The 26129-nt window shown below is 32.4% G+C and overlaps 3 protein-coding genes across 6 annotated transcripts in view; 2 read left to right on the top strand and 1 right to left on the bottom strand.

Moving 5' to 3' along the window:
- The first annotated feature begins 371 nt into the window (after window positions 1–371).
- On the top strand, window positions 372–2239 carry LOC123703709 (adrenodoxin-like protein 1, mitochondrial). Its single transcript, XM_045651801.1, has 5 exons — window positions 372–570; window positions 645–696; window positions 897–1003; window positions 1194–1334; window positions 2003–2239. The coding sequence occupies exons 1-5, from the start codon at window positions 477–479 to the stop codon at window positions 2104–2106; spliced, it is 498 nt and encodes a 165-aa protein (XP_045507757.1). The 5' UTR covers window positions 372–476; the 3' UTR covers window positions 2107–2239.
- Window positions 2240–2440: 201 nt separating this feature from the next.
- Window positions 2441–3792, bottom strand: LOC123703705 (zinc finger protein 208-like). Its single transcript, XM_045651796.1, has 2 exons — window positions 3592–3792; window positions 2441–3446 (listed from the first exon to the last, which is right to left on the bottom strand). The coding sequence occupies exons 1-2, from the start codon at window positions 3772–3774 to the stop codon at window positions 2727–2729; spliced, it is 903 nt and encodes a 300-aa protein (XP_045507752.1). The 5' UTR covers window positions 3775–3792; the 3' UTR covers window positions 2441–2726.
- A 2714-nt stretch (window positions 3793–6506) lies between these two features.
- LOC123703696 (heterogeneous nuclear ribonucleoprotein L) overlaps window positions 6507–26129 on the top strand; it is a 332552-nt gene continuing 312929 nt past the window's right edge. For 2 of the 4 annotated variants that reach the window (XM_045651779.1, XM_045651777.1), the window contains exon 1: window positions 6507–6674. In XM_045651779.1, coding sequence (XP_045507735.1) covers window positions 6606–6674 — 69 coding nt within the window. In that variant the 5' untranslated portion in view covers window positions 6507–6605. The remainder of the gene's footprint in view (window positions 6675–26129) is intronic. The other 2 variants (XM_045651780.1, XM_045651778.1) reach the window with 1 other exon arrangement.

Here is a 26129-nt window from a genome sequence, read left to right as displayed (position 1 = left end):
TGTTAGTGAGAATAATATTAAAAAAAATATATCAGGACAGAGCATAAGGGCATATTCGGATTTCAGAAAGATGGCTGGAAACTTATAAGTGCTTATCAGCGCTGGTTACCCGCGCAGGAAATATCCGTTCGTTCTACACAAAATATCCTATGTGTAGAAGTAGAACCACTGTAGAACTAACCAACGCTGACAAGCGCCGGTAAGCGGTTAAATAAGTTTCCAGCTTTCTTTCTGAATACGTCCATAAACCAACAAAAATATAGATTGTAGATTTAAAAATCAGCTGATACTGCCATGAAGTCTTGTTGACATTTATAATTCACACATTGACATTGTTGACAAATGACATTACAATGTTTGACTTGTTTGTCATTCGTAAATGTTCAATCAAAATAACCTCTCGCAATTTTGAATTTGAAAGAAAAATCATACAACTTTAATAATAAATGGTGTTTGTATTATGAAATATTACCAAAATGATTCGTTCTTTAAGATGTCTCAATTTAACAGCACATAAGGTCAGAAAAATCGCACAGTGCGTACAAAAGAGCCAATTTCACGTATCTGCAGGTAATATAATAATCTAGTGCTCAATTTTGTACAAAATTTACGTATTGTAACTAATTATTACTATTTTCATTTAGGTCTAAGGCATGGTGAATACGAATGGCAGGATCCTAAGTCAGAAGACGAAGTGTAAGTGTCATAAATTAAATAAAAATGCTTATCTTTAAAGACTTGTCTCACATCTTTTTTGCGCTGTTTCAAGTTGTGCCTGTGTTTAATGTTTCATTTTTTTTTGTATACTTTGTTCATAGGCAAAGAGTAGCGTAGTAAATTAATATAAGATAATTTAAGTTGGTGAAAATATACTTACATGATTAAACTGTTTACAGGGTAAATGTAGTGTATGTTGATAAAGATGGTAAGAAAACCAAAGTAAGAGGTAAAGTAGGAGATAATGTATTATATTTAGCGCACAGATATGGCATTGAAATGGAAGGTTAGTTGTATTATATATTTAAGTTATCAATAAAACTAATAAAATCCTTATTTACTTGTATAAATGCAATTCTTTGTCAATTTATACATAGTAAGTTAACTTACTTGGTAGTATCAAGTTGTAACTTGGTATTTTTTCTATATTAAATTTTTTCAAATTATCATTTAATATTTAAATTTCTTTTTTCTAGGAGCGTGTGAAGCTTCACTAGCATGTACAACATGCCACGTTTATGTAAATCATGATTATTGTGATAAACTACCTCCATCTGAAGAGAAGGAAGATGACCTTTTGGACATGGCACCGTTTTTGAAAGAAAATTCTAGATTGGGTAAGATTTAATATTTATTTTTTTAATGATGCAGCTTTAGGGCGGACATACACGGACCACTTCAAGCATTTGAGACCGACAGCTTGAAGCCGCGACTACGCGGTAAACTATAGACATTCATACACCGCAGTACACATCATGGCTCGAGCCGTCGCGACCACTTCAAGCCGTCAACTTGCATGCCGAAATTCCACCGTGCCGTCGACGGCTCGCGAGTGGTTGTGAGGCATACACTGACTGCTCAGTGCTCGAGCCGTTGACTGCGCTAGAGCTGTTGACAGCTTCCTCCCCCCCTTCATTCATTGAAAATCAACAGCTCGAGCGTTGGTAGAAGTCCGTGTACATCGCTCAGCCGTTAACTCAAGCTGCCCGTGAATATTGTCAATAGAGTGACATTAACTTTTAAGTTATGTTTGTATGACTTGGTTTTGATGGAAGTAAATTGTAAAAGATCATCAGCAAACTTTAAAATTATAAATTAACATATTCTAGCATTATTGAGATTGCTCAATATCTAAGCAGCAATCCTACTCTATTTTTAATATTATCACTGAACTATGCAATATATCCAGAGACTAATTTTACATGTGTCCAATTTTCTTATTAAATATTATACTGATGAAATAATGAATAAATGTGTATTAAATATTTGTGTATTTTTTATAAAGGTTGCCAGATAACATTAACCAAAGACCTTGAAGGAATGGAGCTACAGTTACCGAAAGCCACAAGAAACTTTTATGTTGACGGACATAAACCAACTCCACATTAGTGAATATAAAATAAAACTATTAAGCCATTATGAGTCGTTAAAAGGATATATTTGAAATATACAAAAAAGTATTTTGATCTGTAATTGCTTTGAGCACCAAAATTTTTTGTAAAATTGTATTTATAATTATTTCCATATGTAAATAGTAGTAGTAGGTAAGAATGTTGATTTACATTACTTGTAGTACTGTAAGATATTAAAAATGTGAACACAATGTCTGTTTTTTCATTTATAAATATAGTATACAATAGCATATATCTTGAAATACAAATTATTATTGTTTATTACGTTATCTATATAAATTATATAAAATTGAAACCCGTTTCGTGTTGTCATGGCATCACATGTGAACGGCTGAACCGATTTCGATAATTCTTTTTTATTATCTTCCTTGAAGTACGAGGATGTAAATATGTACCACGGGCGAAGCCGGGGCGGACCACTAGTATTATATACACCAAAAGTACTGTTTGTCACTGCAAGTTAATTTAGACATAAATATGAAAGTATTACCAAGTGTAAATATTTGGGTGATCTTTTGAAGGCAACAGCAGAAGTCATAGTCGTTCTAAATCAGAAACATTTTTCTGAATTCCGTACCCATAATAATTTTCACTTGCTTACACAATTCTTATTCCTATACTATTTCTATTATGACTATCTTGATGTTTTTTAAGTGTCTGCTTATAAACAGTTTTATAACTACATTTATCGCAATATAACATGTTTTCATCAGGATAGTGTTTTAATTTGTGACTGCGTAAAGCTGATTTGGCTGCACAAGAATAGGTACAGTTTCCATAATCACATTTATACGGTTTCGTTTGAGTGTGAATTCGTTCATGTATCTTCAAATTGGGCGAGTAATTAGTACTGTAATCGCAGTATTTACATTTCATCCCTTTTATAGAGGAGTGAGTATTTTGATGTTGATGGTAGTGTGATTTCTTTGCAGTGCGATATCCACATATTGAACATAAAAATAGTGGTTTTTTAATTGTTTCATGAACATTAAGCTGATGTTCAGTAATTTCATCTTCAGTATTAAATGTTGCATCACAGTACAGACACGATTTATGAAGATAAGCTGTTCTGTGGTAAGTATCAAAATGAGCTTTTAAATCTTTTACACTTTGAAACTTATTTTCACATCTATGACACTTGATTTTATGCCTCCGTTTATTATTTGATATTAAATTTTTCAGATCTTTCGCTTCGTCATAATGCTTCCTTGTTATATGATATTGAAGTGTTTGAATGGTGGAGTAATTTAGATCGCAGTATTTACATAAATATCTGCCGTTGTCATCAATTTCTTTGTACCAGTTTATGTCAGTATCCTGAAAAATATTATAAATAGTTTAATTTTAACTTTCATTTCATCAGTTACGTAGGTTCTTCAAAAAATAACCTCAAATGTTTATAGATATGAAATAGAAATGTTAGCTAGAAGGTAGTTGATATCAAAAAACGTACTAATTTTACCTCTATACTGTATGTATTAAACAGCGTATTATTTTCCTGGCAATCAACTGCAAAATCATCTTTCTCACACTCAATCTTGTTATTTTTTTCTCTTACAGTGTTTTCAAAATCTTCGGCTAAAGGATCATATGACGAGTTCTCATTATATTCAATTTTAATCTCTTCTTCATTTAATGTATTCATAATTAATCCTTTTATTATATTTTCCACATATTTTCATATCTCATTTACTATTTTTGCATTATTTTTTGGTTTGTTTTGTTTACACTTTACAATTATTATTTATCTAATATCTATTATCTGTGGCAAACAGTGTTGCTAGAGTCCCCGAATAGAATTTACTGATAATTACTAAGAGCAATTAACCTATAGAGTACTTGTATCGAGCGTATACAATTTACATATATTTGTTTCTCTCTATCTAAAGAAAACGTCGTATGAAAGAATGAGACAGCTATAGACAACAAGCTACGTTTCAACATAGTCATGGCACCATTTTTACTATAGGTACGTATTTAGATAGATAGAAGGTGATAGTGATGGGATGTGCTTCAATCGATAAAATCGTGAATGTATTTTGCATTTACGGTTTCGTGAAATAATAAATAATAAAAAAACAAAACTTATAATTAATTTCAGTTGAATACATTATTTGTTTAATCCTACGTATATAATAAATGCGAAATTATGTGAGAAGGGATGTTACTCTTTCACTGCGGAACCGATTACAATGAAATTTTGTACATACACACATAGGTTAGGTTTTATCCCGGAAATCCCACGTGAACGGGAACTGTGCAGGATTTTCTTTAAAAACGCGGGCGGAAAGTTAGTACATTATAAAAGAAATTTTAAAACTTGAAATGTAATTTAAAATAAAGAAGGAAATGATGATAAAGTTAAAGGAGTGAGGAGAAAGGCACAGTCAGCATGAAGGAATCATGCAGCATTTTAACAAGTTAATAAAAGGACAGTCTTAATGAAAACATTTTCCTAACATCCTACTAATAAATCGAAAGTTTGTGAGGATGGATGTTTGTTACTCTTTCACGCGAATACTACTAAACCGATTACAATGAAATTTGGAAAAATTACTTTTGATCCCGTAAATCCAACAGGAATGGGAACTATGCGAGTTTTTCTTTGAAAACGCATGTATATTAAGTATGTATTTCAATAGTAGTTTCTCATCTATGAGAACTGTCATTTAATCAACCGTTTAATTTTCACATAGTTACACATTTAAAGTAGGTAACTTATGTGTAAAAAATTTCAAATTAAAAATTCACTCTCTTTAATCAAATGTATTTATTATCTACAGGAACAAAAAAAAAACGTAAGCGTAAGATTGCACAATTCTTCTAGAGTATCCATCTTGATAACACGTAGGCTCGAAATGCAGTGAACACAATATTGCAAATTGTGGCGGCGTCCAATCAACTCATGTCTCACGTTTTATACCCATTTTTTATTTAGCTCTGGAAATCTAAAACAAAATGAATTTATTAATAATCTGAAAGAGAAATTAATAAACAACAAACGAAAACTAAAACACATAGTGCAAATAAAACAACCACGTGGTATGTTTTATTTTCCTGCGGTAAAAAATTTACATCTATTATTTGCAACAACAACTACATATAAATCTGATTTATGAAACAAAATAAATAAATCAACGTTAATATGAAATAGATTTTTTGTCATAAATCGATAATATACGCTAGATGTGTTACAACACTACGGTGGTAAACAAAATGCCAAACGTGATATTATTGTGACGTTTTTTAAAAATTATTTCATTATTTTATATTCCACAACCCCATAAAGTGGGTAAATGTTACAGTTACAACATAAAATTACAAAAAAGCGCTTGATAAAACCTTCAAATAGGTTTAAAACATAAATATTTATCAATTTGCTGAAAATCACTTACCGATGGAAAGATATTTTTACATTGTTTTTATCCAAAACTCCCATTCGACTAGTGATAGCCGGTTGCTAAACATACAATAGTTATTTTAGCACACTGACAAATAAAAAGAAACACTGTACACTTTATATTTTCTAAATATTTCGTTAAAAACACTTGACGCACTGAGCCCACCAGCTGGTTGGAAAACAAACTGACTGCCGGCGCGCTACGTTTGAAGACAGTGCAGATACTCTATCGCTATCTCAATCTGGCTTATGCTGTTATTGACTAAGAGTAAGTAGATTATAAAATATGTATTTTGTTCTGTCTTAATATAAGAACTCTATAGGTTAATTGCTCTTAGGATAATTATGATTTCATTGAGTGTACATTATTTTGTATATAATATTATATACCATTATATACCATAGTTGATTGCATAAGGATGAAGTTTATAATATTATATATATTTTTCTTTTCAGCTAATGACTTAGAACAATAATTTTCATACGTAATTTTTTCATAGTCTGGTCAATATAATGATTTAATTATTTATAGTATTTACTCCCAATGGTATAGTCGTAAACAATTTAGTACTATTCATCTGTTGTTTGACCGTATTCACTTTTAGTTACAACTGTACCAATTTACACATGTATATTCTGAAAAAATTAAATGTACCGATAAATTAGTAGTGTTCATCTAGATGGCAACTTTTTTAAAGGGACAATGAACTTTTCTGACTGAAAGTTACGTTTAGAAATATAAAAAGACAAAGTGTATATATTTTACAAATATGCATAAAGTGTACTTTTTATATATTTTTAATATTTCAAATTAAATGTTAAAACATTATTTAAAAAAAAACAGTGAGTTCTACTGACCGATATTAAATAATTTCTAAAAGTGGAACTGTGTGTTATTACGTTCACTCCTGAACTGAAGATTGCGCCGCGTTGCCGCTCTGTCTTTCATTCGCGTGTTGTTGGTTTGCAATTTTCAATCGTTCAATCAGTCTGCTTGCGGCTTTTGAGGAAGACGGTGCATTGGTGTTGTTTTTTAGATCGCGTTTCGTTGTGATTTGTGTTTTGTATTGTGGTGCATGATGGCTTACAACGGTGGTGGTGGCGGCAAAAGACTGTGTTCAGGACTGGACCTGGATGTTGAAAGGGTGAGTCGAGTTGAATTAGCTACTATTGACAAATTCCTATGTACACTTAAACGAAAATGGCCGTGTTTTCTACAGACTACAATCATGTTTTACCTCGTAAGCTTTGTGTACGTATACGAATATATCGGAAAACCATTAGTAACTCGTCTTTATACTGACCGAATAACGGTGTTGATATTTGTGTTTTGTCAGAACCACGTTATATTGTTATTTTGTATTTGAGGTTACTTTGACAGATGACAAAAAGATGTTGCCAAGTCGGCTTGTATCTTTGGGAAGGGTTTACTTTGTATAAGTTTTTATATTTGTGAATGTTTTCCTTGTGGATGTCCAAAATAGCCGAATACCGGGCTGTCAATTACGCCGTGAATGTGATTGACGCGGTCTTGTCTAGGTGCGGCACGCCGGCGGGAAAATTATTTTCGTAGGAAGTCTACCCGTCAAAGCAAATTCTGTTTTCAAAAAGTTATTTTTATTATATTTTTAAATGCTCGAACGTTTCCATCGTGATTCAATATTAACAGCTAATTTGGTTGACATTTGCGTTTCCGTAATTATGATTTTATGAAGTACATCCGGAGTTCATTAAATTATTCAATAAAGTATTTAAATGTTCGAAAATTACGGGCAGCTAATGTTTCCTAAACAAACTAATTTAGCCATTTAAAGTGTATATTATATTAACACCAAGTTCTTAATACCTTAAAAGCTTTTAATTTAATGTACTCAATAGTCAATTATTGTCCAAACCCATATTTTTATATTAAAATTAATTTTGTGTAGACTTAACCATAAGTGGATAAATCTAAGCCAACTGCAAATTATTTACTAAGATGAATAATTGGATGTGTATATGAATTTAAGAATATAGCACATATTGAAGATATGCATTAAATGCATTATTATATTAAGCAAAGTAATGAAAAACTTAGAAATATTTAACACATAACATGCTCGAAATTTCTACTTCAAGGAAACTATAGAATATGCAATCATGTTGTTTTAATCCCTCAGCCCCCGGAATCACAGACACAATAGATAATCTATTGTGTCGTGGTCTCATTGGGCTCGGTGGTCTATGGGTTAATAGCACACAAAAAGTTATATTTTATAACATGCCAAAAGACACAAGTACAAATACTATTGCCATCTATAAACATATTAAAACATTCTTTCATTTTTAAATTCAGTATAACTGCCTCACAAGTATGATAAAAAATACTGATAAAGGTAATAAATCATTGACCTGATAAGGAATGCATTATTAGCTACTGTAATGTCAATTTATTCATCATTTAATGTGTACAATCTGTTTGTTTTAAAATATTGATTGTATAAAAATTTTGTGATTGAAAGCGAGTGCAAGATCTTTATTATTATATCATTTTGTTGCTGTATTGCAAAACAACATTGTAGTTGTTATCTTGTACAGAAATGTATTTAAAACTAGCGGTCCGCCCTGGCTTCGCCCGTGGTCATATTCACGTTTTCTCTACATCAAGATTATAAGAACCATCCTCGTACTTCAAGGAATGTAATAAAAAAAGAATTAAAGAAATCGGTTCAGCTGTTCTAAAGTTATGCGCTTACCAACACATTTTGGGATTCATTTTTATATTATAAGATGAGTGCAAAGAATGTGAGTGTATGTTAGTTCCTTTGATTGAAGTTGAAGCTAAAATGATGCAGAGAAATAGGTTGGATTTGTCCCGCTCAAAGAAATAACTTGATTTTGGTTTAATTACCTTCACAGTGTTAAATTTTGAATGATTATCTTTATTTGTGTTTGCAATAAGGAAAAAAATTAACAAGCAGAAGTGTAATAAAGATATAATTAATATTTTAAATGTCAGAATTACTGCTTGAGTAGCAAAAAATGTTAAGGACAGTCAAGTGTTGTTATACAATTTATTACAATGTGGTTTAAAGTAATAATAAATTTTTATAATATTTGTGTGGGTATTCCGTCATAAGATGCATAAACAATATTTGGTTCAGAATACTGGAAAGTATTGTCTGATTAATAAACTTTACCAACAACTTATTATCACATTTACATTGTGTTGTGGTAAAAACAATTTCATCCTGAAGAATCTAAATGACATTAAAACATAGCGATTGTTATAGGTTTGCACACAGCGGATTTTAATTGAATTTTCTAAGGTACTAAAAAGTTGTTCTCCCAAGAATATGACGCGAATCTATGCAGTTGAGAATTCATTCTTTTGTTTCATCTAGATATAACTAATTGTAACAGAATTTTCCGCTTAGAATGTTCAATGTTTGAATCACGCAATCCTACTTCCCACTAAATTATAAATGCGAAAGTTTGTAACGATGAATATTTGTTATTTAGTCACGAAAAAACGATTTGACAGATTTGAATGAAACTTTACAGCAATATAACTACATTAGAATATTACTTACATGAGATATAGAAATTAGAAATATGTACTATATTTTGTACGTACTTAACGTAAATGTTAATTATAGAAAATTTTAATTCATTTTATGAGGGAAGATAACATTGAGATTCAATTTCGATTTATTTAGTCGTTTTGTATTCAGTTTTTTACCTACTAATTACCCTTGTGTTGTATGATTATTGATTACTGTGTATATTTTAAAAAGAAAAAGCCATCAATACCATCTATAAAATGTAACAGCATTTGTTTAAAACTTGCTAAAAGTTCGGTCAGAAAACCAAAAAGAGATCCCCAATCTATAACCAAAGACGTTGAAGGTATCATACCTACTCGGAAAATATTTCGTCGCAAGTTGTAGTAACGCGAAAAGTTTCACTTAAATCGATTTTATTCCAACACAGCCAGGTAACATTTGCTCGATTATTAATCTGTGCGGTTTGGAATCGATTTTGAACGACTGTTTGAACGTAGTTTAATATTGTACCTCATGATTTACGGCCTACAAACGTAATCGACTTTAATTCTTTATGTTTGTACTTCGTGATCGATAAAAGTGGTGTTCTCTATGGTTCAAGGGCGGGAAATAATTGTAAAGTATACTAGGCCATTTAGGCAATGCTATACGGACCATAAATTATAGATTTGTTATGCTACGTACATTATAAAACATGATTAATGTGACGATGTTGTTTTTTGATCTGATAAAAAACTTGATGTGTAATGCTGTATTGCTAATAATAATATTAAGTGTATTTTTAGAGCCTATCAGATTATTTTTCAATTTAAAAATGTTTTTTTTTCATTGATAATAAAAATTTTAAACAGAACACGTTTTTAACGACATATTTCCAATACGTGTTTCCGGTGTTAACAATAATTACTTACTACTCAATATTAAATGTTTGTTATATATAACGATACCTAAAAATTTATGTCTACATAGTAATTAGGTATTTTGTTTGTTGATGCAATACCCGTTTTAAGCAATTAAAAATGTACAATGCAAGCAGGATGTGTGCCGTTACCAAAGATGTTAAGCGCATCGTAAAAAAGAAATGTATTTTTAATTTGGTCGAACGTAAAAGTGCGGTAAAATTATATTGCCACACTCGTGAATTCAAAAAGAGAATAAAGGCGCATACATACAAATCACGGGTAATTATTATTGGTATTGGCAACTCATTAAAAGTCAAACGGAACGGCCGTAGACAAGTTTTTTTCCTTTACTCAAGTCCCAATTGATTTACGATTGTTCCACAAACATTTTACAGCGGCTTTGTTTCCGAGAGCTTTGATCTTATTTTTATTTCTTTAGGGCGATAGTCTTTAAATTGAATTTTCATCTGAAATTATTTTATGACTCTCTTTATGGCGATTTATTTCTTTGAGATTTGTGTCACGGGCAATTTGTATAAGACGGCTTATACGATACTTAACCCCTTACCGCATACAGAGCCATATATGGACGACGAAGTTTATGAATTTTTTATAGGCTAACTATAAACAATATCTAAAAAAACTACCTTACATCTTAAACAGCATTTCATCGAGAATTGGAATGTAATTAATTTATACAGTGTAAATATTATCCATCAGATATATTATAGATTTAGTCTAGCGCGTGCGACGGTTTGGGTGCGCGGAAAAAACTGTGATTTTCAAATTAAGATTTCAATATCAAAAAGGTGAGTAAAGCCATGAAAAAAAATATTTCTTCATTCTTTAGTCTTTCTAAAATAAGGTAAAACATTTGGTTAGGTTGTTTTTTTTTGCTTTAATCATGTTTTTTTGTACTTTTCCAAATCTGTCATATTTGGCTTCGTATGCATTCCGTCCAAAATATATTATGTCATATGTGGCTGGGTATGCATTCAAGCACAGCATTCAAGGATACTTTCACTGATTGTTCCAGTATCGATCCTAGACACTTTTATCTCACTATGCTAAGCATGTAAATCATCAATAAATACAGACTCATGCTATATGCCACTGTATGATTTTTAATTAGCCGTTTCAGAGCAAATGCGAAAGTCAGGGAAAGCTCTTATTACCAAAAGACGTGGTCGTCTCTCAAAAACTTAGAAACATCGGCATCTCTGGAGTCTCCTCAGTATTTCAGACTCGCCAATTACCGCAAAAAAGCTACGAAAAACTCCTGCAGGACATCTAGATTTTCACTTTGATTCTGTACGATCCGATGGGATTAGTCATTACCGAATTTGGAAGAAGAACGCCCGTCAGCTATGCCTATATTGTTCCAATTTCGTTCCTTCACGTTATGTGAAAAATATAACGTGTTTTTATGTTATAATGACAAACGTAATTGTTTTAAGCAATTTCACGAAGTATAAGTTGGCTGTGATTCTGGGTGTTATTTAGGTATCCTTATAAAGTACTAACATTTCGCCCGCGGCCTCGCCCGCGTTTTCAAAGAAAACCCCGCATAGTTCCCGTTCCCGTGGGATTTTCGGGATAAAACCTATCCTATGTGTTAGTCCAAGTTACCCTCTATATTATGTGTGCTAAATTTCATAGAAGTCGGTTCAGTAGTATTTGCGTGAAACAGTAACAAACAAACAAATACACATACATCCACCCTCACAAACTTTCGAATTTATAATATAAGTAGGATAGGATTTATGTAAAGTATATGTAGCATATGAGTTGACTAAGCATTCAGGATACAAGCTTAAGTTTAGTTTGGGGCTTAGCAACCGTGTGTGTGAAATTAGTCCGGAATATGTTTTTATTTTATTAATTAGTTACTTTTTCTAATTGCATACGAAGCCATATATGACAGAAAAAATACAACAAACACTGCATACGAGTCCATATATGGCGCCGTTATATATTTTCTATAATATAAGTAAATAATTTTTTTTCTCAATTTGATCTCATAATGTAAGGTCTAATTAAACACTTTTTTGCAAAAAAATAATTTTTATTTCATCTCCTTAATAATTCATGCAATAAGGGGTTAAACAATGTAAAGAATATCTGAAACGTTAAGGTAAAAAATATTTTTATTTATTTAATAATTTCCCCAGGCGATTTACTTATAATATATTCTTCCTAAATACATTTTTTTTCTAGTCAATATGTAACAGCGTTGAATCGGCATTTTAAAAGAATACATATTGTGATAGGTGGCTAATCCTAGGATACATTTCATAATATTATGTCGCAACAAATAGGTACTTTAGATAATTATTTTGTCAACCCATGTTCAATAAGACGATACTTAGAGTGTTCAAACTTTACAAGTAACTTTGTATCTAAAGTTAAGATGTTTAACTGTTGAAAAGAAACAAAATAAACACAAAAAGAGCTAATCCAACGTTGTAAAGATGCGGCCAATGGACACAAGATTCGCGACGCCCATTCGGCTAGGCAAGCGTCTTGGCGCGAATCCCGATCCGCCCCCTTGGCTGACAGGCGCGTGACTCATCCGAAATGTCAACGTGACGTATTGACAGCTACGAGCGCTCTTTTTTTTTTTAATTTCGAACGCGTGAGTCAGACACGCGCGCTTTTTTATTTCTTTTTTTTGCGACCAGTTTTTAATTTTGTCTATTGTTTGAACGTACCTATCGTAAATTAATAGAGATGAATTAATATTTCAAATTGTTTAGGTGTTTTAAAATTAATTGCATGCTTCCAATCGGATTGTAGATACATGTTTGAAAACATTGTAAATTAGTTTTGTATTTGTATAATATATTGCTGGCGAACTCATTAATCTTCCATAATACGCGAGGCGAATAAACGCAAGAGTGAATTCAGAAAAGTTTGCACTAACTAGTGTCGGTACTGTAACGGTTTCAGCCGACACTATTTATTCTTCATTGATAAAGGAACAAAGAGATTCATGATTTATTATTAAACTCGGCGGAAAATGAATTTCAAACACCGCGATCGTAGACGGGTTTAATTTTTTTTAGGTGATAGATTTTAATTGCCAGATAGACATTTAAGTGCCCAATCGTTTTCATTTAGCATTTAAATTCATCTTAAATGTTAAATCTCAACATTAAGAAAACACCTGTCCAAGTACACTTAACCATTAAACCATTAAACAAACATTGATCCCAAACCTAAATAATATATGGATAGAATATCATTCCGCCCACATTGATTCCATAATGGAATGTACTGCGTCAATAATTATTTATACACGCATATAGATATATAATTATTATTTATATTTCTACTCTGGAATCCGTTATAAGTGCTTCATTGATGTTGGATTTTAAGATAGCAATGCAATTACTTATGAGCATTATATTCATTTGTTTTATCTGACGAGAAACATGTGTGTATCCTATTGTATTTATAATAAAGTTTTTAGACGAAACAACTCGTAATTTTGGCGGTGAATCGAATGTAACAGCTGTTAGTTTATTTTTATATGGGTTTCGGATCGGGTTAGTTTATAGTTTTAACGATTTAGCTTGGTTCGTTTGATTGAACTGTTGTATTGGAATAATTAATGAGCGTCATGTAAAGTGCATTGATAATTCATTATTATAGGTTGAAATTATAAATTATGGAAACGGTGGTAAATGCACGCCATTTATGGCTAATGTGTTGATTCGACCTATAATGTAATTTTGTTATCTTTGTACTTACACACATTATGCAAATAAAGAAATTTATTTATTTAATTTTGAAACTATGTCATGAAGACGAAAGTGCTTCGTGATGAAGTCTTATTGAATAAATAAATGTTTGAGTTTGAAGAAATGAAGGTAGTTAGATAGTTTAACGTCTAAGCCACTTGACTCTATAGTTTTTTTTATCTGTTGCATTTGGATTGACACGTGTAAAACAGAATAACAGAAGCTATATTTAGACTTTTTCGGAAAAGTTCTTTAATATTTAATCCTGGACTCGTAAATATGTTATGTTTATGTGAACGCACTCAAAACATTGCGAAGAGGAGGACATTGTATATGATTTATTTATTCAGAGAAATTTTTTGAATTTATAAAGTGAAATTATTAAGTTGTTGTTGTGTTTATGAGTGTATCAGACTTTTTAAGTTTATTAAGCTGTAAACGATTTTTATTAAATTATAATTTATTTCATTATTTTTAATGGAATTACTTTTTCAGTCAAGTTATCCTTAAATAGGAGTGTTGGGATGATAAGAAACTTATTATCAAATTGAAAATCATAATTTAGCTTTCCTATTGGTAGATAAAATTAGAAGTGCCTCTTTTCTTTGATTTTCCTTCTTTCCTTCTAATAACCTTACATTCCCAGTAGACTAAATTCGATACACTTTATTAGACAACAATTCCTACCCTAACATAACATAAAATTCCTCACCTTCCGTATTTCTCCAACCTCACAAACATACATACAATCGACGCAAGCACGTAAATGCATTAGTTATTTCCGATGCGAGATAGGGCCAAGGTTTATCGGGATATGCGCTCGATGCGGTTGGCGAAATATTCGAAACATGCTGCAGCTGTACATAGGTACCTATAGAGGTACCTACAATTGGTTTCGAAGTGATATACCTACTGCATCTGTGTTATATCACTACATAGTATAGTATAAATTATAAAACAAAGTCGCTTTCTCTGTCCCTATGTCCCCATGTCCCTATGTCCCGTATGCTTAAATCTTTAAAACTACGCAACGGATATTGATGCGGTTTTTTTAATAGATAGTGATTCAAGAGGAAGGTTTTAGCACGTTTTAGTATATAATTTATTAGGTTTTAGACAAAACGGGCGATGCCGCGGTTGGAAAGCTAGTCTTGTATATAATATTATGTATGTAATGTTATAGAGTGGTTCGTTTGCTAATAATCTCAAGACGGGATGGTGTTCATTGGAAAATTATTTTATGTTGGACGCTTAGACAATTTATCGAGGCAGTAGGTATAGTATATATTAATTCATATTAACTAGTCAATTTATGGATGAAGGCTATGTAATATCAAGCTACGACTAATAGGATGATTGGATGGTAATGAAAAAGGCTGCAAAATATTAATTTAAGAGCAGACGTAATTCCGCGGTTCAGCAATAGTATGTACAAGTTGAATATTGAGGTTTAGAGCTATTTTGTATGTAGGAAATTATGTTTATCTAGAATCTATTTGGTTGTGTCGTTGTGTGTGTGTTGAAAAGTGGCTTATGTATTCATACAATCTATAAACACACCAACGCTACAGAACGGACACTCTCCGCCTCCCGCCAAAATCAAACACTTACCTCACCCCGCACGATCAGCCTGAAAATGGTCCGCATTTGTCTGCAAGGACGATACGCAACGAAGATTGACAACATTAATCAAATTGACTTAAAGTAATTTTATTATTTTGGATTTGTGATTATCGTTTTTCGTAGAAAGTGGTAGAAAATGGTTGGATATTGTGCTGTTTACGGATGTATTTCATCAGAAAAACGCGAATTTTTTTTTACGCTAGTCACAAATGTGCCAACCATAAAGCGATAACACACACATTTGCAATCTCTACAGTGTGACTGTCAAAACGATAATTTTGTATGGAGTGTCCGGGGTGTGCTATAAGTGCTATAACTACAATTTTATGTGTACGAATTACGATTATGATGAATTTGTAAAGTCAATAACCATTATCCTTGTAGATTACAAGAGATCAGAAGGAACGTAATCGCATTTCTATTCACCACTAATTAGTAAATAAACAATACCGCAGATGCGTATTGAACAGCGATTAATAGACATTGAATGAATAATTTCGATCCGCGAAACTGTGCCAATGTGCAATGAATGAATTTATGGTTCGTGTTTTAGATCGTAAGTATTTATAAGTCAAATTGTTTACTAAATTGAGAATGGATGGCCAAGGATTTGAATTTCAAGGTAGTTTTCGAACGATTGAAGCGATTTTGATTTATATTTATATACGTATGATGTTTGGATTTATAATGAGATCTGCGGTCTATTCAAGCTAATTGCTATATTATGTGATGATTTGATAAGACTTTTTTTAATAGAAACCGTTGTTTGGGTTTTGTTTATGTTTAGATTTGAGATTTTAGTCTTTATAGTTGTATTACAGCAACACTAGCGGTTTACCCGCATTGTTTCGTTCCTATTGGTTATAACGTGATGATATATAACTTATAGCCTTCCTCGATAAATGAGCTATCTAACACGGAAATAATTTTTCAAATCGGATCAGTAGTTCTCGAGATAAGAGCGTTCAAACAAACAAACAAACTCTTCAGCTTTATAATATTAGTATAGATGATCGAATTTCGACTACTGACCGACGATTGGCTATTAATTGTGAACTTATCTTGTACTAACACACTTGTTTAAATCTTTGGTAGATAAATAAATTTGCTTCATATAAACTAGAAAATGTTTTTGTTTTTGTATAGAGGTTAATTTTGATGATAATTTTGAATAACAGTTTTGATTCAATGAGCATAATTAATAAAGTGAATTTGTAATATAACTTTATACTATTGTATTGGTTTAACATTCGTTTATGTTTGATTAATTTAGAATGTTAAAATGTTTAACATTACACACGATATTGTTTCATAGTAATTAATCGCTTGCTCTCGATTGGAAAATGATTATAATATTTGATTAAACGGTTTACAAGTGTATCGGGATTTGTTAAATTAATTATATTCGATTATCTGTTTTGTTGTACGTAGGTACCTACCTGAATTTGTTTAGACAATTAATGTATTAATTCAGAATTAATTGGATTTCATTCACAAATCACGAAGTTAAATGGATAATTGTGTTTGTATTGAATGCTTTTATTTTATTTAACGTAAATACATGGACAAGTTGAAGTTATGAAAATTATTTAGATGACTTAATATGCCCGAGATACACGAGGCTAGTTTTTCAAGCTATGATAGCAAGCCAGTGCCAGTAAGCTAGCTAGCTAGTACATCTGGCTTCATATAGACAAAACTTGCTTGATTTATAAGATAGGAAATTATTAGGTATGCTAGTTGACGAGCCAGGACAGTTTTTAATAGGATGCAGTTCTATTTTTTGGGTGAGGTTTTTTAAATTCGTTAATCTACTAAATTAAGTAGCATATTCTATTTTTAGAGCTGTTCTACATCGATTATATTGTTTTTAAATTATTAGATTACGATATAAAAGATAGTATAATATTTATATTTGTTATCTTTAAGTTGATAGAGATCTTAATTATTGCGAATGTTTATTAGCAGTATTTGATAGCATTTTGTTAAATATTTTAAATAAGAGATAGGCTCTGTTTACAATCCTTTTAACGAGGAATAACGGTTTTTCATCTCCGGATATGTTATCTCTCAGACATGTTTAGATTATCGTTAAGTTAAAATTACTAATCATTCATGTAAATATACGCCCTAAAGTGTTAAATATGTATCAGTAATTTATGTCTTCTTAAACCAAAGTGGTGTTACATTCAATAAAATGAAGCTTATTAATGTAAATGCATAAAAGCTCTGTTTTGGTAAAGGGATATTGGATTGAACGAACCGGTTCGAGCCGGTTTAGATGCGGTCAAGGACTCACATTTGGACTATGTATGTACATAATATTTATTCATGTTTTACATACTTGTGTGTTTTTCAAGATAATATAGGACTATAGGAGTATGAGTTCCTGTGTAGTAGGTAATTTCTTAAAACATGAGGAATTGGATCTAAATCTTAATTTGATAAAAAGGATGATCGTTACACTAGTATTATGATGCGGTTGTTGTTTTATTACATCAAAAGGTCTGGAAAAATTACGTTATCAAGCCGTTAAAATTTCAAACTTCAATCTGAACTAACCTATCTATTAAATTTTACAATTTCAAATGAAATTTGAATTTGAAATCTGAACAATATCGAATGGTTTGTAGAACATCACGTCCGCGTCAGTAAAAAAGTACCTACCTATACCTACAATTCTCAGATTGTCCCTTAAAATTTCGAACTGAAATTTGAACAAAGCATTAAAATGATTTTTCTGAACATCTCGACATTGCGACAGAAGGTATACTATTCTTAAACAAACCGTTAAAATTTCGAACTGAAATTTGAACAAAGTATCGAATGGTTTGTCTGAAGTGTACCCATCACGTCGGTATAAAGGTACACTATTCTCGTACAAGATCGATCTTCGAGTCATCGATCCGTATCACGTGAAATTGAGTCACTTTGAAGATATGGCTTGTACAAAAATAACGGCCGGCCACTGTTTTGGCTCTTTGGTGTGAGGAGCAGTAGGGCTGGCGCAAGATTGCTTTAGAAATTGTATATTAGATGTGATTCTAATTAGTGTAGGTACATTACATTACAGTAATAACGATGGGTCACTTTGGCTGTGGTGTGAGGAGCTCTAGGGCTGCTACATGATCGTTTTGAAATAATATACATATATTAGATGTAAAAGTTTTAAGACGCACTCTACTGCAGTGACACGAGCCTTAGGACTGTAAAAGTTGTAAGTATGTGTTATAGGTGTTTTTAATTGTGTGTTTTACAATGAAAGAGTCACTTTGAAGATATTGGCTGTACAGAAATAACGTTTGGTCACTTGGCTCGGCTACTGTTCACTTTGTTTTATACGATCTCATTGTCACATACACATATTCGTCGAAAAGAGGTAATTGTTCGCAAATGGAAAAGTAATTGGCGTATAGAGGTCGTTTTACGAGAATTAAGAAACAAACGTAACAATTACCAACCCTAATTGGTATTTAACAATTTATTTGTTTGCTCACGTCAAGCGTTATCCCTGTAAATTGATGCACATTAATCGCAACCGTAAAAAGGTTTTTAATTATTGCGTACAGATAATTAAATTAAATGTCGCGCAGTTGGCAGCCCTGAGTGCCACAGATTATTTTGTTTACGCTGTCAAACGCTGCGTTCGGTGCAAATTATGTCTCTGTAAAGTATATTTGATTTATTAGTTTTTATATTTAGTAACATTGAAGTATGCGGTATGAATGTTAGATCTTGTGAATCACTTTTCTCGGCTTTGAAGCTTACGCTTTGAATTCGTTCGGTGTATGTTGTGCAATTTTTTTTACTATGGGTTCTATATTTTTGACGTGACAACGTCTTATAATTCGATAAAGCCGGCTGCACGCACGAAAAAACATGAGTCATGCGGCGTTACCTCGCTCTGACTCATCTGAGGCGTTCCATGTAAGGCTTGAAGTGCGAGCGAGAGCGCGGAACGAGCGACAAAGAAGCACAATCGGACGTTGTCACGTTCAACTATCGTCAGTAAAGTCAGTTAGTATCGTCAGTTTTTTTATTCTATGTTATGTAGACTACTGCTTACATGTACTTAGCCAGCGTAGTGAGTATGAACTAAAGTATATACGAGTCTTGTCTCCCTGCATTATTGCACACGAATGAGTTGATTATGAGTGAGTAGGCTTCAAACTCAAACTGAAATATTTATTAATGCAATAACACTTCTTTTAGAAGCAATTTTAAATCTTCATATCATAAATTGATCACCGGTTCCGAAAACAATTTCTAGAGAGAAGAGTCGGCAATAAACTGCAGTCTTCGACAATTGTATGTGATTAAAAATTTCATTAATTATATTATTACACGCTGAAACCGTCTCCTTGTACTCAATTTTGATTCACTTTAAACCGACAGTGCTTTATACGCGTATCAAGGATCGGTGACAATACAATCATTTCATGAATTTATCTAAAAAGCGTGGTTGTTTAAAATTATAACATTTTTACAAATTACCTATCAACTGTGGTCTTATCAATTTGTAAATAATGATGCCTCATTACTCTTTAACGAATGATCGCGATATCCGAAGCTTTTGTAGAAGCAATACGCTGGTTTCCTTTTGTAGTAGATATAAAGCATTGTACGACATATTGAGAATAACGAAAGGGGGATGACAACAATGTACCGGTTTTACTTGTCTCGTTACAAATGTTGCATTCGAACTCGATATGTTCAGACTGAAGCGTTTTTGAATCAAAAACAAGTATGTGAAATCTAGATGGCTTGGTTAATGTTGTTCTAAACACGCTTATTATTTAGCCTATAAAGTGGTTTACGACTTATTATTACTTACTTGTATTCAGACCTATCAAACAATAAAGAAAAGAAATAAACATGTGTCGCCGTTTCGGATGAGTTTCCTTACAAACATACCAACTTATTCTAACTTTAGACCACGGTTTCACTAGCGTGGTACCTACTCGCATAAAGTTGCCTAAATGCTTATCCAGACTATAATAATCTATCTCTTTAGCAAATTTCATAAAGATCGGATCAGTGGTTTTTGCGTGAAACAAAAACAAACATTCATACACTCTACAAACTTACACGTTTATAATATTATTAGTATGATTTTCAGGTTCAGAAAATTTGTAATGACGTCACTGTTTCTTGTTAAATATAGGTATAACGTATAAACATAATGATCTATCCATTCTCATAAGCATATTGGCTGTTAACGAAATTTATTATTTGCATAGGAGTGTCGGAAGTAGGTATTACATTATATTACACGGGGGAGGCGTTAGAGTAATTAATTTTCGTTAATAATTAATTGAAACATGAACAAAGTATAGAGTTTTGAATAGGGTTGTTCTTGGCCTGTTTAACTAGTTTTGTTGTTCAATGATTGTTTACTGTTGACTTTTCATTTTAAGGGGATTTTGAAGCTATTGCATAGCTTCCATCGCGGGCCTTGAGCGCGGGGACCGAATCCAGAAATTCCGTAACGAAAAACCTCACGCTCCCCACTCCGACGGGCACGGAAGTGTGGCTTGAAGGCATGCTATGCAATAGCTTTACCGCGGCAGTCCCCGAGTGCCACACGTCTTTTTTTATAATATTATAACAGTGGCAAGATACTTGTTTATTAAATCTATGAGGGAAAAAGTGTACCTAATTGTGGCAACCTGGTTTGAGATTTAGCTGTGAGTCTGCACACTTCAATGTGTATTTTTTAATACCATATAAGTATTTTTTATATTGCTTTCCTAATGTCCTTGTGATGCTATGTATAAACATCTTTCTGTGTTGGATTTCCTAGCCAATCGAATTAGTTGGAATTACATAGCTTGGGCGTTAGGATTCTAGGAAGAATATTACTCCTATAAATTGTTATTGTAAATATAAGCATAGATTGATTATTTTAGCCTATCAAGCTCCTATTTCAGAACTGTTAATCTATTTAAAAAAAGCTATTTCTGTTTAAAATACTAACACATTTTGTTTCGTCGGTGTCGAGTAACATTGAAGAGTTTTATTTCAAAAGACAATGTAAGTTAATCCTTACTGTTGTGACATACGTACAATAGAATATACGTAAATAAACACACCACAGTATACGATTTTTTGTTTGTTTGTCCCGATTTGTATAATATTTCAAATTCTAATGTAGTAGAAACTACATTTATCGTTATTTTCTTCGCATTTTGGTTGTGTTTATTTTATATTACACTAGTGGTCCGCCCCGGCTTCGCCCGTGGTACATTTTTACGTTTTCTCTCCATAAGAACCATCCTCGTACTTCAAGAAATGTAATAAAAAAAGAATTAACGAAATCGGTTCAGTTGTTCTCGAGTTATGCGCTTACCAACACATTTTGCGATTCATTTTTATATTATAGATATAAGATTTTGCTTTTCAGAGTACATATTATGTAATCTTTAAGTTTGAGTTAACTAGCTTCTATCCGTGGTTTGACTCGCTTATTACCTGCAGTTATAAATTACAGTTTCATATATATATATATATGGGCAGTTCTATAATAAGAGGTTTTACATCTATTGAGGAGACGGCTAAGGAGAAAAGTTGGAGTTTTTCTATCAAACATATATATCATGACTTTTGACCCGTTTATGTATCTATTCACGTAAGGGCAAGTTACTTTATAGATATTTTGTCACTTTTTTGATGGCCAGGGTAAATACACCAGGCAGGGTAGAGACATGAAGATCAGGGTAGATACGTATTTGACCAGGGGAGAGAATTAGAAGCAATAAAACAAAGAATACAATATAAATAATCGACTTTTATTAAAGATTGTACTTGAAACTTATAATCAGGCAACATTTTTTATCACATGTATTTATTTATTAATCAAGCTAGGTATCGTATTAATCATAAATCAGACTTTTAATAATTATTTATCACTAATTTTATACTATCTAATTACTTTCGTGCTTTACGTTGCTCTCTAGGAGTCATTTGATCGACAGATTTTATAATTCCTTTCTCCTTCTTTTTAAAATATTTTTCTTTTTCTTTTTGGTTTGCAATTCATACTTTTCTGGATCATTTTTAATCTTTTGATATTCTCTGCTTCACGTTTCTTCTGTAATTTTTCTTCACGTGTTAACTTTTTCGGTGGTGCCATAATCTAAAACAATAATAATAATAATAAAGGCGAAGGGATGTGACGACCCCATCGCCCACGGTTGGAATATCTGTTGTCTACGTGACAACAGATATTCCATTTCTCACAATAGTCCTACATCGGCCGCGGACTGCCTAGGACTGTATCTCTATAGTGCAGTAATGGGCAGGCTGCGGCTGGTGTCTCACAACACAGTAAAAGTCTCGAAAGGGCCTCTGCGTGTTGGATCCGTGTCCCCACGTAAGCCTTCCAAAGGTCCGGGTACCGTCCTTCTGGTGGTACCCGAGTATTATGGAACCGAGAAACATAATAATAGTAATGAAAAGCTAGCACTCAAATATAAACTCATTCAAAACACAGACACACCATACTACAAGTATTAGAAAATAACGCACACAAAATGTACTACGATCGAGCAATTTTAACAGATAAAACGATACACTACAACAGACCCAATATTACAATTCATGATAAAAACAAAAAACCAGCATACATTATTGATATTGCAGTCCCTAATTCACATGACCTACTTAAAACCATCACTTAAAAAATAAATAAATACACAGAGTTACAGGAAGAAATAAACAGAATATGGAATGTTTGTAAAGTATACATAGTACCGATAGTTATTTTCCACTACAGGAATAGTCCCTAAATACTAACACTACAGTTTGAAGTTAATAGAATTACCACATAACACATTAATCTACAAAAAGCAGCCATTTTAAACACTTGCAGGATTGTGCGAAAGTTTATGCAGAGTGACGAAACACCTCACAACACACCTACTTAAATAAGTCTCAAATGGCAGTTACTTGGCTAAAAAGCCCGTATCTGTCATTTCACTCTAACGGTTTTAAACCGAGAATAAACGAAGATTCCCAAATAATGATAATAGTATAAATACGATGCATATTATCTCCCCTGGTCAGTAAGTCTCTTCCCTGGCAATAATCTCACCAGGGGAAATACGCCAGGGGAAAGACGTTTTCATAACATAATGAATTATTTTGATTCACACAACAAATGTTTTAGTTAATAATAAAGCAAGCTTTGACTATTACAGTATTACTAAGTTCGGACAGGAAATGCAAATAAATTAAGTGATTATTATAACTTTTATTACTTACCAGTGGAGAGACACAATGACCTTGCGAAACCGTTACACCGCACGAACGCGTCGGAACAACTGTCAAATGGCGTCGATCTAACCGTTTCTGTGCCTAGTATTGCTAACTTCACGTCGTTACATGTCGCTCAGCGCGTTAGGAAATATGGCCGTCTGATATTTTATATTACAGCGGCGGTGCGAATATTGCCAGGGTAGATACACAAAAAGAGCGGGACAAAAATAAAGTTTAAAAATTATTGAAAATAAACAAATATTTTTGAATTTTTCTTTAATAACATTTAAGTGTATTTACTTAAATTTGAGGTAAACATAGTTTGCTTTATCAAATAATATAAAGAGTGAATGTATTGTATGTTAGTTAAGCTGAAACCGATAAGGGGACAGGCCAGGGTAGGGACTTTTTTACATTTTATAACGAATTTTACAAAAATATGCTTTAATTGGATATTTAATTGTAATGTTATTTAATAAAGGGCATTGAAGTGGTGTGATTCATTGCACAAAAAAGCAATGCATAGATCAAAAAAATACTTTTACATAGATTTCCGTAGTAGTCACCTCTTATCATAGAATTACCCATATATATATATATATAAATACCAACTTGGGCACTAAGTTGATCCAGCCCGACTGCCGTGCATTCCTGACTCCACCTTTTCCCCGATATTACTCGACTCCGGTTGCATAGATCTTGCCCGGAGTGGCAACGGCGCAAATATTTGAGCGATGTTGCCAAACGTATTCGTGGAGAAATTGATATACTCAACATTTTTATTGCTAAGATCTCGAACTGAATCGACTCCGTAACGGCCGAAATTCAGAAACCCATAAACACTTGTTGGCTCCGTTTTATATACCAAATCCAAAGTCGTATGTTGATCAGATCCATATATATTATCAAAATTACAGCTTTATTTGATCCGAGAAAACGAAACTGTATATTAAGTAACGTAGATTAATTTTTCGTAAACACTACAGTATTTGTTGGCTCCGTACACAAACATATTATAGTTAGGTAATGTTCCATACATTGCTAAATCCGCCTAGACTAGACGAACTCGACTTCGTAACGGTTCAAATTTTGAAATGCTCAAATACTTCTTGACTCCGTTTTATATACCAAATCATAAGTCGTATGTTGATCTGTTTCATTTATATGCACTTGCATGACATTGACATGGGGATATGAAATTAGGGCTAGCAAATAATCTCCTGAGTTTTATGGAAGTTGAACAAGTCGATCGTAATTTAATTGAAACTTATAGAAAACGTTGTGAAACTAAAAATTCGGAACCCTAAAAAGATAGATATTTGGACGAACCTTTCGTCATACAGCGACGGTGATAATTCTCAAGTAGTATGCATCCTACAAATAACAACCTACCTCTTGAATCATCAGTAAATATCAAGATAATTATCATAATATTTATTGACGTGTAGCGTTTGCCTTTGCCCTGATTCTGATATCTATCTGATAAAATATTTAAAATGTTAGATTTAGGTCAAACAAATGACGACTCATATTCCTGCACAAATTATCCATTACGGAGTAAATATGAGTGTACGCAGATCGCCAACACGTTTAACCAGCAGTGGTGCAGTGGGTACTGCCGGTGGATCGCATCCCGATCTATCGAAGCTAAGTTCGTTTTCTACGAGTTCTACGCCAACTGATACTCAAATTACTTACGGAAAACGGAAACAACCGCTAGAACAAGATTGCAGATTTAGTGATGATATGAAGGATATTCGATCGGAGTTGAGCCATATTAGTACATTACTTGAAAAATATGTATGCTCAAATGAACAAATAGTAAACAAAATTCATGAAAACATTTCTGAGGTAAAAACACAAATTACCGAAATTCAATCGTCCAACGAACAATCCTTGAATTTAATTCGCCAAAATACGAATCAAATCAATGAAATTAAGTCATCAGCATGTATGATAATTACTGAACAAAACATATTGAAGAGTAGGTACTATTTCTAAATTAGAATCCCAAATAAACTAGGGTGAGAGTAAAATAAAATCACTGGAATTAAATCTTTAATCAATAAATCAGTCAGCCAATCCATCGGGTTTTACGTCTAAAAATCAACTTCATATAATTTAAAACTTAATCAAGGAACTACGGGACAGAAAGAGCCGCGAAAAAAATGTAATTTTTACTCGTTTCCCAGAATCGACATCTTATAACTCAAAGGAGAGGAAATCTAAAGACAACTACGAAATTTTAAAAAATTACCTCACTAATAAGTTCAGACCTACCGAAGCCAGTAAAAAATATATAATTATAAATAACCTTAATTCAAACTGTAGTACAGGTCTTGATGGTATTACTACAAAAACAATTAAATGCATCAAAGAATAAGTAGATAACTGCGTTAAAAACAACCGACTTCAAACTTGCACTTGCAACATTTACAAATAGAAATAAGAAATAAGAAATAAAAACATTTATTTGACAACACAGCGTGACACATCAAAAAGTAGACAATAAAGAAAAGAATACATACAAA

The sequence above is a fragment of the Colias croceus genome, chromosome 27 (assembly GCF_905220415.1).
Source record: "Colias croceus chromosome 27, ilColCroc2.1".
Taxonomy (NCBI): domain Eukaryota; kingdom Metazoa; phylum Arthropoda; class Insecta; order Lepidoptera; family Pieridae; genus Colias; species Colias croceus.
Note: the sequence above shows the minus strand (reverse complement) of the source record. Positions and strands in the feature narration are given on the sequence as shown.

What these genes read in the sequence shown, in the direction of transcription:
- LOC123703709 (XM_045651801.1), top strand. Translation starts at nt 477, where the DNA reads ATGATTCGTTCTTTAAGATGTCTCAATTTAACAGCACATAAGGTCAGA. An exon ending in CCTAAGTCAGAAGACGAAGT is followed by an intron (nt 697 to 896) that starts GTAAGTGTCATA and finishes AACTGTTTACAG; the next exon opens with GGTAAATGTAGTGTATGTTG. An exon ending in ATATGGCATTGAAATGGAAG is followed by an intron (nt 1,004 to 1,193) that starts GTTAGTTGTATT and finishes TCTTTTTTCTAG; the next exon opens with GAGCGTGTGAAGCTTCACTA.
- LOC123703705 (XM_045651796.1), bottom strand. Translation starts at nt 3,774, where the DNA reads ATGAATACATTAAATGAAGAAGAGATTAAAATTGAATATAATGAGAAC. An exon ending in TTAATACATACAGTATAGAG is followed by an intron (nt 3,447 to 3,591) that starts GTAAAATTAGTA and finishes AATATTTTTCAG; the next exon opens with GATACTGACATAAACTGGTA.